The sequence below is a fragment of the Chiloscyllium punctatum genome, chromosome 29 (assembly GCF_047496795.1).
Source record: "Chiloscyllium punctatum isolate Juve2018m chromosome 29, sChiPun1.3, whole genome shotgun sequence".
Taxonomy (NCBI): Eukaryota; Metazoa; Chordata; class Chondrichthyes; order Orectolobiformes; family Hemiscylliidae; genus Chiloscyllium; species Chiloscyllium punctatum.
In genome coordinates, this window is record NC_092767.1 from 73,180,853 (window position 1) to 73,196,594 (window position 15,742).

At 43.0% G+C, this 15,742-nt stretch overlaps 1 protein-coding gene across 1 annotated transcript in view; it reads right to left on the reverse strand.

Moving 5' to 3' along the window:
• Positions 1-15,023, reverse strand: part of eml2 (EMAP like 2) — a 137,198-nt gene extending 122,175 nt beyond the window's left edge. Inside the window, exon 1 of the mRNA XM_072549407.1 lies at positions 14,568-15,023. Within this exon, the coding sequence (XP_072405508.1) occupies positions 14,568-14,634 (67 nt within the window). The 5' untranslated portion in view covers positions 14,635-15,023. The remainder of the gene's footprint in view (positions 1-14,567) is intronic.
• Positions 15,024-15,742: the final 719 nt, after the last annotated feature.

Here is a 15,742-nt window from a genome sequence, read left to right on the forward strand (position 1 = left end):
CAGCACAGAAACAGACCCTTCAGTCCAACTCTTCCATGTTGACCAGATATCCGAAATTAATCTTGTCCCAGGTGCCTTTCAAATATTGTAATTGTATCAGCCTCCACCACTTAGTCTGTTGGCTCATTCCATACATGCACCATACATGCACCATGGGTGTCACGGTGGCACAGTGGTTAGCACTGCTGCCTCACAGCGCCAGAGACCCGGGTTCAATTCCCGCCTCAGGCGACTGACTGTGTGGAGTTTGCACATTCTCCCCGTGTCTGCGTGGGTTTCCTCCGGGTGCTCCGGTTTCCTCCCACAGTCCAAAGATGTGCACTTCAGGTGAATTGGCCATGCTAAATTGCCTGTAGTGTTAGGTAAAGGGGTAAATGTAGGGGAATGGGTGGGTTACGCTTCGGTGGGTCGGTGTGGACTTGTTGGGCTGAAGGGCCTGTTTCCACACTGTAAGTAATCTACTCTGCGTGAAAAAGTTGCCCCTTAGGTCCCTTTCAAATCTTTCCCCTCTCACCCTAAACCCCTCTCACCCTCAATTTTTGGACTCCCCTACCTTGGGGAAAAGTCCTTGGCCTTTCACCATTTTCATGCCCCTCACGATTTTATAAACCTCTATAAGGTCACCCCTCAGCCTACAATGCTCTACGGAAAATAACCCGAGCCTATTCAGCCTCTCCCTGTAACTCAAATCCTCCAACCCTGGTAACATCCTTGTCAATCTTTTCTGCACCCTTTCAAATTAAACATCTTTCCTATAGCAGGGAAACCAGAATTGAATGCTATATTCCAAAAGTGGCCTCACCAATGTCCTACACAACCACAACTTGACCTCCCAACCCCTGTACTTATTGGTCAGTCCATTAAGGACAAGCGGATCAAACACCTTCTTTACTATCCTGGCTATCTGCGAATCCACTTTCAAGGATATGTGCAACTGTACCAAAGGTCTCTCTGTTCAGCAAGATTCCCCAGGAGTATGAAAAATATTGTGACTGATTGGTTGTATTGTAAGGTAAAGCAAAATATGGGAAAACAGATTGTTTAACTTGCATTAGTTTTATTCAATGATTGTTTGTCTATCTTCAGTTGGAATTGCACTCCAGCTTCGGGAGTCTACCTATTGTGCTTAATTCATCTGTGAACTTGTCTCCAGGACAACTAAGGGCATGTCACTGCTGTCCTGGGACAGATTTTAAATTTTAACAAATTACTTCGGGGGAGGGCAATCTGTTCATATAGTGAAGAATTAAAGAGGTGACTGGGGCTAAGGAATCGAATTGAACTTATTGTCAAGTGTACTGAGGTAGAGTGAAAAGCTTTGTTTTGCAAGCAATACAGGCAGATCACAGAGTTAAATAGCATAGACAAGTAAATAATATGTAAACAGCTGCAAAACAAAAACACAGGTACAGGTGAATGCTAAGAGTTTGAGAGTCCATTCAGTATTCTAACAACAGTAGGGTAGAAACTATTTCAAAACCAGCTGGTGTGTGTGTTCAGGCTTCTGTACCTTCTCCCCGGTGGTGGAGGTTGTAGAAAAGCATTGCCAGGGTGGGATGGATCTTTGAGAATGCTGGCGGCCTTTCCTTGATAGTGGGCCTGGTAGATCGATTCGATAGATGGGAGGTTGGCCTTCGTGATTGTCTGGGCTGAGCTCACCACTCTCTGTAACCGTCTCCGATCTTGAATGGTTCCGTTGCCATACCAAGTAGTGATACATCCAGACAGAATGCTCTCGATGGCGCACCTATAAAAGTTGGTAAGGGTATTCGCCATCATGCCAAATTTCTTCAGCTGCCTGAGGAAGAAGAGATATCGTTGGGCCTTTGTAACCAGTGCGTCCACATGAAAAGTCCAAGAAAGCTTGTTGTTGATGACCACTCCCAGGAGCTTGACACTCTCCACTCGTTCCACCTCTGTGCTGTTAATGTGTAGGGGGGACATGAGTAACATCGCGCCGAAAGTTAATAATGAATTCCTTTGCCGGCATTAAGAGCTAGGTTGTTCTCAGTGCACCATTTTTCCAAGTCTTCCACCTCCCATCTGTAGTCTGTTTCATCGCCATCTGAGATTTGACCAACCATGGTAGTGCCATCCGTGAACTTGTAAATGGCATTAGTCTGGTATTTGGAACACAGTCATGGGTATACAGTAGGAGACTGAGTATGCATCCCTGGAAGACTCTAGTGTTGAGTGTTATGAGGGGCAGCACAGTGGCTCAGTGGTTAGCACTGCAGCACAGCACCAGGGACCCGGGTTAGATTCCAGCCTCGGGCGACTGTCTGTGTGGAGTTTGCACATTCTCCCCGTGTCTGCATGGGTTTCCTCTGGGTGCTCTGGTTTCCTCCCACAATGCAAAGACATGCAGGTTAGGTGAATTGGCCATGCTAAATTGCCCATAGTGTTAGGTGCATTAGTCAGAGGAAAATGGGGCAGGATGGGTTATTCTTCGGAGGGTTGGTGTGGACTTGTTGGGCCGAAGGGCCTGTTTCCACACTGTAGGGAAGCTAAAAACAAAATATTGTCCCCAACTTCACTGATTGTGGCCTGTCGGTCAGGAAACAATTGCAGAGAGTCTGAGATCACTAAGTTTAGTAATCAGGGATAATAGTGTTGAAGGCTGAATTGTCAATGAGTAGGATTCTTTTACACAGCTGTTCTTGGTGGCAAGATGTTCTGAGGAGGAGTGAAGGACAAGTGATATGGCATCTGATGTGGATCTGTTGGTCTGATAGGCAAATTGGAGTGGGTCAAGAGTAGTTGGGAGGCTGGGAGTTGATTAATGCCATGACCAGCCTTTCAAAGCACTTCATGACCACTGAAGTTAGGGCCACTGGGTGTAGTCATTGAGACATGCTGCATGAGCCTTCTTAGGCACAGGGATGATGTTGGCCATCTTGAAACAGGCAGGGACAATGGCCTGCTGCAGGGAGAGGTTGAAGATGTCAGAGAAGATCTCTGCCAGTTGATATGCGCATACTCCGAGTGCACGGCCTGGTACTGTCTGGTCCCATCGCTTTCCTTGGATTCACATGAAGGAAAACTGATCTGACCCCTGATGCAGTGACAGTCAGGATAAGTTCATCAGGACTTGTCGGAATAGGTGTTTCCTCTCCACCGATATTCTGCTCAAAGCGAGCATAGATGGTGTTGAGACGGTCTGAGAGGGATGTGTCATCTTCTGCTACCTTGTACTCTCTCTCTTTAGAACCTGTGATGTCATTCAGTCCATGCCATACTTGCTGGATGTCTGTTTGGGTCTCTAGTTTGGATTGGTATTGGTCCTTGGCTGTCTTAATGGAGCTGTAAGACTGAGTCGTTAGTAAACTCTATACACAAAGAAAAGTGTTTTCGTTCCTTTCTCACCGACTTGATCGAATCTGAATAGATACTGTACTCTCTCATTATCCAATGGCTTATACTGAAAAGAGTCTTCATCAATAATGACATCTGCATGCAATTCTTATCAATTCTTCCTTCTGTCGGAAATCCAAATTTATCATTACATCTGCCCAGTTAATGAATCACTAGCATACTGACCCAGTGGTTAGCACTGCTGCCTCACAGTGCCAGGCACCCAGGTTTGATTCCAGCTTTGGCGATTGTGCAAATTTCCACAGACATTCTCCCTGTGTTTGCTGATTTCTTCCGGGCACTCCGATTTCTTCCCACAGTCCAAAACTGTGCTTTTTAGGCAAATTGGCCATACTAAATTGCCTGTAGTATCCAGGGATGTGCAGGCTAGGTAGGTTAGACATGGGAAATGCAGGGTTACAGGGATAGGGTAGATCTGGGTGGGATTCTCTTTGGAGGGTCAGTGTGAACTTGAGTGACCTGCATCCACACTGTAGGGATTCTACAATAATTGACCAAAGACCATTGGACACCACCTTCCAAACCCATGACCACTTCAATCTAGAAGGACAAAGGCAGCAGGTTCATGGGAACACCACCCCCTGCAAGTTTCCCTCCGAGCTACACACCATTCTGATTTGGAAATATATCGCTATTCCTTCAGTGTCACTGGGTCAGATTGCTGAAATTTCATCCAAAAGGGCATTGTGGTTACGCCAAAGTACATGGACTTCAGTGGTTAAAGCTGATAGCTCATCAGCACCTTCTCAAGAGCAACTGGGAACGGGCAACAAATGCTGCGCCCAGCCAGCAATGCCCACGTCCCACAAGTGAAAAATAAAAACTAAAATTCAGGCTGGGGTGAGGAATAGTGCAGGGTTGCTTGTGGCTGCTCTTGCAGCCTGACAGATAGTAAATGTCTAAAGGCCTGGCTGTCACTTCTCCAGGAACCTACATGCCAACTGGATAATCCCAGTCAGTCACTGCCCTTTAATAGGCATCAATAGTTAATTACTGACTGACTCTCTGACACATGCGGGTTAGTGGCCCTGCCACCCCTCCACCATGACCTTGTGAAAAGGACCTGGAAGCAGAGTGGAGTCAGGGACCCTGTGTCAACCCCAGGGATCTCTTTCATGTCCCCTTCATGTCCTATCCCAGCAAAGGCTGAAATTCCAGCCCACTGACTTGGCAGTCCCAAGGAGAAAAAAGGCAACATTTGAATGCAAATATCTTAGCGTTTTGCATCGTCCCTGTGTTGATGCTAGCAAGAACCAAATGCAGAATGATAGTGCAGTATAGGTGGGAGACAGAGACTTGTGGGTTGACATGAAGGAGCATCTCAAGATGCTGGAACTGTCTGCTCCTCCCAAACTGGGTAAAGGAAAACAACTCTGACAGAATGAATGCAGTTTGGGAAAGCGAGTGGGCCAGGAGGACTGATTTATTGGCAGTGATGAAGGGGTGACAGCTGCTCTCACCTTCCACGCCTGTGGCAATATACAGTCTCCTGCAGGTGACTCTGCAAAAGCTCAGCTCATTCCGTGTCAAACCAAAAGCTGCTTTGCATATGACAACAGATGGCTGCAACAGTTTTAACCAACCTCCGCCCCATACCCATCCCCCCCCCCCCCCCCCCCCCCACCCCCACCTGAATGTTACAGAAACGAGACATAACAGATGACACAAGGTCTGAAACGAGAATCCAAATTTCCTAATCACCAAGAACACCAGTGACACATTCACTGCCACACCAGCCCAGTAACACAATCAGAACACTTTTAATTCAGGGTGAGAGACAAATCAAGTATTTGTTTCCCCATTTCTTGACGGGATGGGTTTGTTTTAAATCCCAAATGACATTAAGTCTCCAACCAGCTTGAATTTCCAGTTGCCAACTTCTACTGGATGCATCCCCAGAGCTTTCATCACATGACCTTTCTCCTCCTGCCCAGACTTTCTTCACAATACATTTTTATGACAAAATTACTCAAAGGAAATGATTGAAGACAAATTTTGTTTCTAAATTTACTGCAATTTTTCTCAGTGAATCATCAAATTGTCTTTTTCATAGCTGGAGGACACCGGAATAATCCTGCAAAAAGTTGGGGATTTAGATCTGTTAATTTTGATGTTAAAAAAAGTGTTTTAACCATTGAATTATTCCCATTAATCTCCTTTGTACTCTATCCAATGCATTCATATCCTCTCTATAATGCGGTGCCCAGAACTGAACAAAATACTCCATCTGAGGTTCAGCCAATGTCCAAAACAAGTTCAGAGTCTTCCTGTTGTTGTACTCTGCATTAATAGAATAGTCTATTCTAGGATACTAGGAGAAAGTGAGACCTACAGATACTGGACAGTCAGTGTTGATAAAGTGTGGCGCTGGAAAAAACACAGCAGATCAGGCAGCATCTGAGGAGCTGGAGAGGTGACATTTTGGGGCATAACCCTTCCTCAGGACTAGAATACTGTCTGCTTAATTGAGAACATAAGGCCATCAGACAGGATTAGAAGTAAGCCATTCAGCCCATCGAGCCTGCTTCACCATTCAATGAGACATTGACTGATATGTTAATCCTCAATTTCACTTTTCACTCCAAAACTAGAGGGCATAGGTTTAAGGTGAAAGGGGAGAGATTTAAAAGGGATCTAAGGGGCAACTTTTTCACGCAGAGGGTGGTACATGTATGGAATGAGTTGCCAGAGGAAATGGTGGAGGCTGGTACAATTACAACATTTAAAAGGCATCTGGATGGGTATATGAATAGGAAGGGTTTGGAGGGATATGGGCCAAATGCTGGCAAATGTGATTAGATCTATTTAGGACATCTGGTCGGCATGGACAAGTAGGACTGAAGGGTCTGTTTCCGTACTGTACATCTCTTTGACTCTATGATTTTTCTGCCTTACCTCCATAATCCTTGATTCCTTTATGGATTAAGAATCTGTCTATCGGAGCTTTGAATATATTAAATGACTCACCTTCAGGAGCCTTCTTTGGGAAGGAATTTCAGTGTTATTATGAACTGCTCTCTCAACCAGCCCTGCTGTCTTTAACGATTTTTTGATGTACATCTAGGTCTTTCTGCTCCTGCACACCCTTTAGGATCATACCCTTTAGTTTATACTGTCTTCATGTTCTTTATACCACAATGTATCACTTCACACTTCTCCCCATTGAACTTCATCCACTTCCTATCTACCTGCTTTCCCAACTTGTCAATGTCCTTTTGAAGTTTTACCCAATCCTTCACACCATTTACAATCTCCCAAATTTTGTCAATCAACCAATGTTGAAGTTGTGGCCTGCACACCAAATTCTAAATCATTTATATATTACGAACAATAAGGAAAATCTTTACAATACAACTAACAATACCCACTAATAATCTTGCCCCAGTAACGTCACAACACCATAACATAAAAGAAGGCTATTAGAAATATTGTGCCTATGAAAGGATTGTGAAATTGGCCCCACTCATATACTCACAGAGTCATACAGCACCGAAACAGACCCTTCAGTCCAACCAGTCCAAGCCGATCATACTCCGAAAATAAACCAGTTTCACTTGGCTGCATGTCCCTTCAAGGTCCCTTTGAAGGATCCATGTCCCTTCAAACATTTCTTAATCATTACTTATCCAAATGTCTTTTAAACGTTGTAAATGTACCAGCATCCATCACAACCTCTGGCAGTTTATGCCTCACATGAAATACTCACTGCGTAAAAAAAAATACCACTCATGTCTTTTTTAAATCTTTCTTCTCTCACCTTAAAAATATGCTCACCTAATCTTAAAATCCCCAACTTTGGAGAAAGGACACCTGCCATTCACCACATTTATACCCTTCATAATTTTATAAACCTCTATAAGAGCACCCCTCAACCTCCTACACTCCAGGTAAAAAAGTCCCAGCCTAACCAGCCTCTCTTGATAATTTAAACCCTCCACTCCAGGCTACATACTGGTAAATCTCTTCTGAATCCTCTCCAGCTTAATAATATCCTTTCCATAACAGGCTCCTTCTCAATGTCTTCCAACTACTTGCCTTTTCCAGTATCTATCCAATTTTCTTTGATATGTTACTATTGTATCTTCAATCCTTCCTCTCAAGCAGCGAGTTCTGGATCCTAAAAAACTCATCAGCATAAGCAAGCTGGTGCCTCATCCATCCTCACTGCACATTCGTTGCAGCGTGTACTATCCATAACACACACCACAAATGTTTCAACTGCTCCTTCAAAACACATGATCACTATCACTTAGAAGGACAAGGGCAGCAAATGCTTGGGTATACCACCACCCACAAAGGATTCCCTTCACACACCATCCTGACTTGGAAATATAAAATCGCCATTCCTTCACAGTCGCTGGGTCAAAATTCTGGAACTTCCTCTCCAATGGAACTGTGGGTAAACCTACACCACACAGATTGCAGCGGTTCCTGAAGGCAGCTCACCACTACTGTATCAATTAGGGATGTACAATAAAATGTCAGTGATGCCCACATCTTCCAAATGAAGAAACAACATTTAACACCTCAACTCTCTCCCACCGGCAATTTGTCAATTATCTTTAAAGGACATGTTCTGGTTACTGCTGTGGGAACAGTTCCTCCTTATTTTCTGAACTGAGCCTTTCATAATTTTTAAAACCTCATAAATCTCCTGTCATCCTTGCTCTGAGGGAGAACAATCCCAGCTTTAAAATGTTAATGAATGTGTTCCTACATTCTCAAGAAATAGCTCCATTGTCAGAACAGTGAAATGATGATCCATCATTTTGAGTTTAGTTAATCTGCTGTGTACTGGGTTAACTGTTGCTTTTCAACAGCATAGGTTAAAATTATATCTGCTTTCCCAAGACTTGGGGGTGACGGGGCACATTTAAAATCGATGATTTTCCCTCTGTCCCTTTGAAACACTTGTTATTCTGAGAATAGACCACTTCTTAGACCTGGACTTCCAACTCTAGGTCCAGAAATACAGGGGGATCTGTTATGGACCTCAAAATATATCAAGGAGATAGCTTAGACCCTAACTTTTATCTTGAAGGCAAATGGAAGGCTCTTGGTTCCAGATGGGATTTGATTGGTCCAACACCAGGCTTTAAGCAAAACACAGTTTATTCTTACAACACAGTTAGAATATAAACAAAAAAAATTGGCATAACTTTAACGCTGTTGAAATATTTAATAAAATAATATATTATTTAACTGCTAGTCATCAACTATTCCAATATAGAGGCATCCCATAAACACACCCTTAGCAAAGGCAAATTCAGCAAAACAGATTTTCCTCACGTGCGGTCTCCTTTCCAGTCCAGGAGAAGGAACCAGCACCAAAAAGAAACTAGCCGCAGAGAGAGAACGCAAGCTTATTGCTGCAGCAGAGAGAGAGCTGTATCTATCAGCTTCAACAGCTAACTCCAAACCCTAACTTAAAGAAACACTAAAACCCTGGCTCTGTGTGAGTGTAACTCCATCCATTCATGCCTCTTCTGTCTCATTTTTAAACAATGCTCAGGGAGCTCCAAGCTAGTCACCCTCCGATTCTGAAGCAGACATTCCGGGACAACTGTGGCAACACCTCGCTGTGAGAGAAATGGCACAGAAGGAAATCCTCTTAAAGGCACAGTACTGTCACAGATCACAAGACAAGATTCTGGGGTCTAAGCTCCGAGGCTGTGATGGTGAATATGGAGCTCTGACTTGATGCTAACAATTGCAAGACCTCTTTAAACCTCTGTGTCTTTTTCAAGGGTGGGCGCACCCTAGCTGAATGATTTTCTTTACAGCTCAAACACAGTAAAGCTCTGGCGATCGGTTGGGGGGGGTGGGGGGGGAATGAGTTCTCAGAGAATGTCACAGTTGGTGGTTTTGATGAATTGCAAAGATGGCTGCCCACTCCAGGAACATCTCAGATAAGCAAACATTGGAGTCACAGAAGGTGAAACACACGTAGAAAGAATCACGCAGATAACTGAATTCATGAAGGGCAGGCTCAAAAATGGTGGGACCTCACTTCACTGCTCTCAAAGAGCCAACGAAAAGGCACATTGTCAAAAAAAGGCCCCATCGGCCTCACAGATTTACTGTGTTCTTCTAGTCTCACATCTCCCCAGCTCCCACAACATAGCCCTCCATCCAACCAACGATCCACTGTGTGCACGTGCACACACAGAGTTCACTGAATGGCCGTGGCAACTTTCAAATCTCAGAACAGCAGGCATTCAGAGACCTACTAAAAAAGTGAGCCTCCAAATCTCTGACAAAAAAAACTCCTGAAAAGTTCACATCACAAGCTTGCATTTCATGCAGATGGAAAAATCAGTCAAATTTGACGCATCCCAGTTCTACTCCTCTCGTAATCACCTCAAAATGGAGCTCTATTTTAACTGAAATGATGATTTCCAAGTCTTGCTGATTGTACAGAACCCGTAAAACAATGATGTTTTTGCATTACACAGCTAAGTTCAGGAACTAGCAGAAGAGGAGAGCAATTAGAGAGATACAGAGAGAATGCTCTCCTCCAAGGTGCATCTTTTTAGTAAAATGTAATTTCCATAATATTGTAGAATCATACAGCACTGAATTAAAGGGACTTTTGGGCCCAAAATGGCTCCCAGGAGCTACCAATTTGTCCCATTTTGCACTGTACTTTCCTGAACGGCTTGAACTTTTCAAAAGTTATTATAGGAGAATTTGCACAAACTTCAAAAGGAGACAAAGACCTGCAGTAGCCTGATGGAGACAATCAATCAATGATGCTGGGGAGTGAGATCAGAAGAACATTTCTACATTTTGGACAGAGCTGGAAGCACGACAGCCTTTTGCTGAGACAAACGAGAAACTTACACAGTGATGGCTATCTTGAAAAGGTCATGAATCTGGATAAGAAAACTCTAGCAGAAGAAATGACTGACCTACACCATAATTTTAATGCATTATAAAACACCTTGCATTTATGTAGCATATTTCTATGTAGCAAACTGTCACAAGGACTTCTCAACAACATTAACTTAACTTTGACACCAAGCCACTTAAGCAATTATTCACACTAAAATGTAGGAAGAGTTCAGAGAGATACAGGCCAAATGCTAGCAAATAGGACTGGATTAATATAGGATGTGTGGTTGGCATGGACAAGTTGGACTGAAGGGTCTGTTCTATATAAACTCTTTAACTTGGTGAAGTATCTCAAAAGAAGAAAGTGAGACAATGATGGACCAATTTAGGCATGGAGTTGGGACCCAGAATTGAGGGTCTGGTCATAGAGATGTACAGCATGGAAACAGACCCTTCAGTCCAACTCATCAATGCCGACCAGATATCCCAACCCAATCTACGCCCACCTGCCAGCACTCGGCTCATATCCCTCCAAACCCTTCCTAATCATATACCCATCCAGTTGCCTTTTAAATTGTACTAGTCTCCACCACTCCCTCTGGCAGCTCATTCCATACACGTATCCTGGAACGTTATTATTAAGCTGCCAGTCTTGTATCCTATTAAGCTGCCAGTCTTGTAATTCAACAGCAAAGGCAGGAACTGCTAACTCTGTCAGTTAGGAATGTGGGTTTCTCTCTCTCTCTCCTGCACTGACCTCACCATATGCTTCCTTTGTCTGTTCTTCTCCCTTTTTGTCCTTCCTAACTTGTCACGTTGGAAGATACAAAGAATGGAGAAGCAAAAGAATTCTTCCACTTGGCCCATTGTGTCTGCACCAGCTCTTCAAGTGACCAGCATTACCCTGTGCCAATCTCTTGTTTCTTCCCCATCTCCTTGCATGTTATTTCTATCCAAATAACCACCTTTCTTGAATGCCTCAATTGAACCTACCTCTACCACATTTCCAGGCAGTGTATTCTGTACCCTGACTCTTGCTGCATGAAATATTTTTTTTCTCACATCATATTTGCTCCTTTAGCAAATCACTTTAAATCTATGCCTTCTCGTTCTTGATTCTTTTACGATTGGGAGCAGTTTCTCCCTACCCACTCTATCCAGCCCGCTCATTACTTTGAAAACTTCTAAACTTCTTAGCCTCCTTCTCTCCAAAGAGAACAGTCCCAACTTCTTCAATCTATTAACATCATTGAAGTCCCTCATCTCTGGAGCCATTCTTGCAAATTGCTTCTGCATTGGCTCCAAAGCACTCTCCCTATATTGTGGCACCCAGAACTGTAGACAATTCTTCAGCTAAGGTCTAACAAGTGCCTAATACTTCTGCCATGCCTGGGGTTATAATAACATCGCTGGTGCTGACAGGCCTCACAGCAGTATCTTAAGAAACAAGCCTTGCCTGAAGCTGTTCATGTCACACTTACAGTTCCACATAAAGCTGATCATTGATAATTGAAAGCTCCAAGTACTTCTGCAACATTTTCCCCATTATTATGCATTGAGATAGCTTGCAAGCAGTTTATTTAAAAGTCCAGCTCTCTGTATATTGTCAGCATTGTGTAGAGTAGTGTTTTAATATGCACTTAAGCAGAACAAGACTCTTTCTGTTCAAACCCACAGGCAGTCTTGTGCAGTTTGAAGTACAGTGGGGAAAGTAGTCACAACCCATTTTTAGCCGGAATGCCATCATTAAAATATTTTCCTTCTACAACTTGTAAAAATCAACACTCTCTGGGTTTATGAACTGTGGAATGTACCATAAAATGATAGAACACAGGAGGCCATTTTTCCAACTGTGCCTCTGTTGGATCTTTGAAAGACCTTACACTTACCCGAGAGGCAGTGCAGCAGAGATTTATTAGGCAGATACCTATAATGGTAAGATTGTCCTAGAGGAGAGATTTGGGTCAACAGGACCTGTTTTCACTAGAATTTAGAAGAATGAGAGGGGATCTTATTGAAACGTACAGAATTCGAAAAAGACTGGAGAGACTGAGTGCATCAAGGATGTTTCCCTTGGTTTGGGGTGTCTAGAACCAGGGGGTCATAGTTTCAGGATACATACATTTTTAGATACATACATTTTTAGATATTAAAGGCATCAATGAGTAAGGGGAGAGTGCAGGAATTTGGCATTGAGAGGGAGCATCAGCCATGATCATATTGAATGGAGGAGTAGGTTCAAAGGGCAGTTGGTCAGCTCTTGCTCCAAGTATCCTTGTAATGCATTCTGTCCCCCTGCATATTCCCCATAGCTCTGCAAATTCTTTTCCCTCAAGTATGGGAGACAATGGTGCAGTGGCGATAATCACTGTATAAATAATCCAGGAGACCCAAGCTAATATTTTGGGGATGCGGGTTCAAATCCCACCACAGCAGCTGGTGGAATGTATGTAAATCTGGAAGTCGAAGCTAATCTCAATGACCATGACAACAAAGACTGTGGTCATCAAAACCCATCTAACTCACTAACATCCTGTAGGGAAAGAAATCGACTGTCCACACCAGATCTGGCCTACATGTGGCTCCAGGCCCAAAGTAACGTGGTTGATACCCTCTGAAATAGCTTAGCAAGGTTCAAGGACAATTAGGGAAGGGAAACAAAGGATGGCTTAGTCTGCAACACCCCGATGGGACAGATTAGAATGAAGAAACAAAAAACAAAAATTGCTGGAGAAGCTCAGCAGGTCTGGCAACAACTCTGGAGAGAAATCAGAGTTAATGTTTCGGGTCCACTGACCCTTCCTCAGAATGTCGAACTTTTCCAGCAATTTCTGTCTTTGCTTCTGATCTTCAGCATCCACAGTTCTTTTGATTTTTATTTAGAATTCGGGAACATAGTTTAAAACTAAGGGATTTCCTGGTTAGGACGAAGATGCAGAATTTCTTTTTCTTTCACAGGATAGCCAGTCTGTGAAAACGTCTTCTCCAGAGAACATTGGAGGTTAGATTATTGAATACTTTTAAGACTGAGTTGGACAGATTCTTTACTGAAGTGGGAGTCAAAGAATAGGGGAGGTAGACAAGAAAGTAGATTCAAGGACACAAACTGATTAGTCATCAGCTTATCATATGGGCAAAGCAGGCTCAAAGGGCTGAGTAACATTCTCCTGATCCTAACTTTTATGTCACACATGAGCATCAAAAGAAACTTATATAGTTTAATGAGAAAGTTAGTTACATCATAAAATTATTTACACAGAACATCAGAAGATAAAATTTTGATTTGCAATACTTAGAAACAGCAAATTAATTTTCAAATTGACAAACAGAATTAAATGCCACAATATTATTTGTCAATCACTTCACAGAATCACAGAACCATTGCAGCACAGAAGGAGGCCATTCGGCTCATAATGTCTGTGTTGGCTGTCCAAGCAAGTGAAACATTGAATGGCATTCCCCTGTTTCTTTTTTCAGATAATTATCCAATTTTTTCTCGAATACTCAATTGAATCTGCCTCCACCACGTTCTCAGGCAGTACATTCCAGATCTTAACCACTTGCTGGTTGAAAAAGTTTTTCCAACATGTTTCTGTTGCTTCTTTCACCAATTATCTTAACTCAACTGTGCTCTTTCGTTTTCGATCCTTACAGCAATGGGAATTGTTCTTCTATACCTACTTTGTAAAAACAGTGGACCAGTGATTTCTATCATTTTTTCCCCATTTCTATTACTTAGATTTATTCTATAACTCATTGCCCCTGCACATGTACATCTGTAAACATTTGACAGACTTCCTGCCAGATCCCACTTTGAACTTAAAAACATGCACGTCAGCTCAGCCCCAAGCATTCCATGTAATGCAACAGCTTGCTCTCAGTCAGATTATGCAACTATAAACCGTGAGTGGGTGTTAATCCCAAATCAAGAAAGGAAATCTGAGACTTAGAAACAAAAGCTCTTGCTTCTGCAGTTGGTTGCAGGTGGAAGAAAAACAGAGCAAGAAAATAAGAGTTAGAATGTCAGACCCAATCAATAATCAGCTCAAACTGTGCATGTTTTCTATGAACTAATGGCAAAAAGTAACAGTAAATGGCAGCCATGTGGCAGAGCACAGCCCCAAACTGTGTGTGCCTGAAGCGAAAGGAACAGGTGAAGGAAGCTATGATTTTTATTTAAAGTTAATTCGAGCACCTCCATTTGCTGGAACTCAGAGACTAACAGAAGCAGGTTATTCTGTATTAAAGAGGGATGTTAAATTCAACAGTTATGCATTTCTTCACATTCTATTAGAAAGCCTTGTATTTGGTTTCTGTGGTACAGGCCTTTCTGAAGGCCTCAGACTGTGAGAACTTACCAGTGCAAAACTGCAGCAGGGAGCTGGTGTCATACAACCCACCGTAACCAGGAATACGATCCGCCATTCCCCTTTCCTTCTGATCTCTTTTCAGAAAACAAAATACACCAACAAAAGCTTTTCTCCCTCCTTATTTCACTTTCTCGGGCTCCTTCTGCAGCCTCCTGTTACCATAGCAACCAGCTCACTCCAGCTCCTTCACATGCCTTTGAATGGGGGGAGAAAAAATTTCCTCTCTGTCTCCCGCACTGAAAAATTCATGTAAATGCTCTTGCTGCATCTTCTTTCTCAGAAGGTTTTGATCCTGCTACCATCTTTGTTTTAAAAGCTGACTGAGGATAAATAACGAGATCTTATTGTTTTAAATCTATAGGCTTGTTACAGCACACCTAAGGATGTGATGTGATGCTCTTCCTCAAACTCCAGCTCTCTCCTTGCTCCATTCATCGCAATGAGCTCATTGGTCTGCTACCTGCATCTGAGGCTAATTTATTAACGAGTTCTCGGCTTACTTCACCTTTTTATCAGCCAATGAACTGCCGCTATCTCCTTGGCACAGCCAAAGAGGTGATAAACTAGGCGTGAAATCAAATTAAACTAGGGTAGCTTGATAAATGGTATTTGATGACAATGTTCAGCTAGTTGAATGTTTGGGCTCAAACCTTTTGCGATGCTGCCTTCATGAGTTAACCCTTTCAAGGGCAGAACATCAGAGAATCCTTCCCATCCTCAGAAAGCAAGTTAAAATAAGTTGTGGGTAACGCTGATTTCCTTTTACACTTGATTCCACACTGTTTTTTTTTGTGAGCGCATTCAAACATTTCAACGCATAAACAGTGGGGCGAACATTGGCAGAAGTGGTCTGGAATAGTTACTAATTCAGACAGTGTAGGGCAGCTGAGTTGGCACAAACAATTGAAGAGGGGAGTTCATGGAAGAGGCTGAATGACTATCATTGTTGTTCCAGGGCCTGTCGCACCACTGACCTTTGGATTCCCTCTCGGCCACTTTCCCACAATGGTGTTGTCAGCACTCCCATTGTCTAAAGCAGAACATTCAAGTGACTATAAATACAGGGTGGAAGATGTGAGAAATTAATCAGAGTAACATCTCCCCAACCCATTATTGTTCAGCAGTAAAGGCTTCAGGGTTGCATCTTGGAAATGGATAGAGCG